This window comes from Austrofundulus limnaeus, unplaced genomic scaffold (assembly GCF_001266775.1).
Source record: "Austrofundulus limnaeus strain Quisiro unplaced genomic scaffold, Austrofundulus_limnaeus-1.0 Scaffold1346, whole genome shotgun sequence".
Lineage (NCBI taxonomy): Eukaryota > Metazoa > Chordata > Actinopteri > Cyprinodontiformes > Rivulidae > Austrofundulus > Austrofundulus limnaeus.
The window spans coordinates 19,496-21,109 of record NW_013953748.1 but is presented as its reverse complement, the minus strand read 5'-3'; the positions used below and the strand labels follow the sequence as shown (position 1 = coordinate 21,109).

The following is a 1,614-nucleotide window of genomic DNA, read 5'->3' as shown; positions in this document are numbered from 1 at the left end:
GGAGAGAGGAGACAGGAGGAGACAGGAGGAGGAGGAGAGAGGAGACAGGAGGAGACAGGAGGAGAGAGGAGAGGAGAGAGAAGAGAGGAGACAGGAGGAGAGGAGGAGAGAGAGAGAAGACAGAGGAGACAGGAAGAGGAGAGGAGAGAGGAGACAGGAGGAGGAGAGGAGGAGACAGGAGGAGAGAGAGAGGAGAGAGAGGAGACAGGAGGAGAGAGAGGAGAGAGAGGAGACAGGAGGAGAGAGAGAGAAGACAGAGGAGACAGGAAGAGAGAGGAGAGAGGAGGAGAGAGAGGAGACAGGAGGAGAGAAGAGACAGAAGAAGAGAGAGGAGAGAGGAGACAGGAGGAGGAGAGGAGGAGACAGGAGGAGAGAGAGAGGAGAGAGAGGAGACAGGAGGAGAGAGAGGAGAGAGAGGAGACAGGAGGAGAGAGAGAGAAGACAGAGGAGACAGGAAGAGAGAGGAGAGAGGAGGAGAGAGAGGAGACAGGAGGAGAGAAGAGACAGAAGAAGAGAGAGGAGAGAGGAGACAGGAGGAGGAGAGGAGGAGATGGAGAAGGAGAGAAGAGGAGACCATCTTCTCTCATTAGATTTTTTTTAATTGATCGATGTGTTTGTTTGTTTATTTGTATGTTTGTGTGGTTCTTTATATGCAAGTTTGATTGTTTGTTTGTTTGTTTATTTGTTTGTATGTTTGTATGTATGTTTGTATGTATGTATGTTTGTTTGTTTATTTGTATGTTTGTGTGTTTGTTTGTATGTTTGTGTGGTTGTTTGTTCAGTTGTTTATCTCCAGTGCAGTCAGGTCCTGACCTGGTCTTGGTCCAGTGGTAGGAGGAGATCTTCTGGTCGTCTCTGCTCTTACTGCCGTCCAGAGTGGTCCTGTCCACAGGCAGGGTCAGCTCCTTCTCTGGCCCGGCGTCTGCCACCGGAGGCTTGTTGTTCTCTGTGGGACCAAGAGACACCAACAGAACCCACCATGAAGGACCAGTCCACAAACATCTGTACAGCAGGTCTGACTGGAGCCAGAACCAGAACCAGACCAGAACCAGAACCAGAACCACCAGACTGAGAAACAGCTTCGGTCCAGAAGCTGTGAGACTGTGAAACTCTTAAAACTACAGACTGGAACACAAAACTTCAGAAACAAAACTAAAACACAAACTGCACATTCAGTGGATGTGGATTCTGGCATTGTTGCACACATTTTATATCTGATTTCTTTTTGTCATTTGTAATATTTGAGGATATTTATGTTTTTCTTTTTTTATATTTTTGGATAAACAATATCGTACACTTTGGGTACGATGTTTCATTCCACCACATGTTTGTGTGTTTGTGAACGACAATAAAATCTTCCTTCACTCCTTGATGTCAAAAGTCTGCTTGTTTATTTACTATATCAAAAAAGACAAGTGTGTTTGTGTATTTATGTAATATAATTTATGTGTAATATGTTTAATATATATATACTGTATATAAGATAAATATGGATTTATTGAAAATGCATGCCAACACTTTTTTACCATTGTTTCATCATTTGCTTAAAGCTGCTGTATGTAGTTTCTTGGGAACCCAAAAACTTAGAAAAATTTTGAACAGAAACAACCTTGT

At 43.6% G+C, this 1,614-nt stretch overlaps 1 protein-coding gene across 1 annotated transcript in view; it reads right to left on the bottom strand.

The window, feature by feature from the left end:
- Positions 1–946, bottom strand: part of LOC106535038 (dyslexia-associated protein KIAA0319-like protein) — a gene marked incomplete at both ends in the record, with an annotated part of 3,894 nt that extends 2,948 nt beyond the window's left edge. Inside the window, 1 exon segment of the mRNA XM_014031906.1 lies at positions 814–946. Within this exon segment, the coding sequence (XP_013887360.1) occupies positions 814–946 (133 nt within the window).
- Positions 947–1,614: the final 668 nt, after the last annotated feature.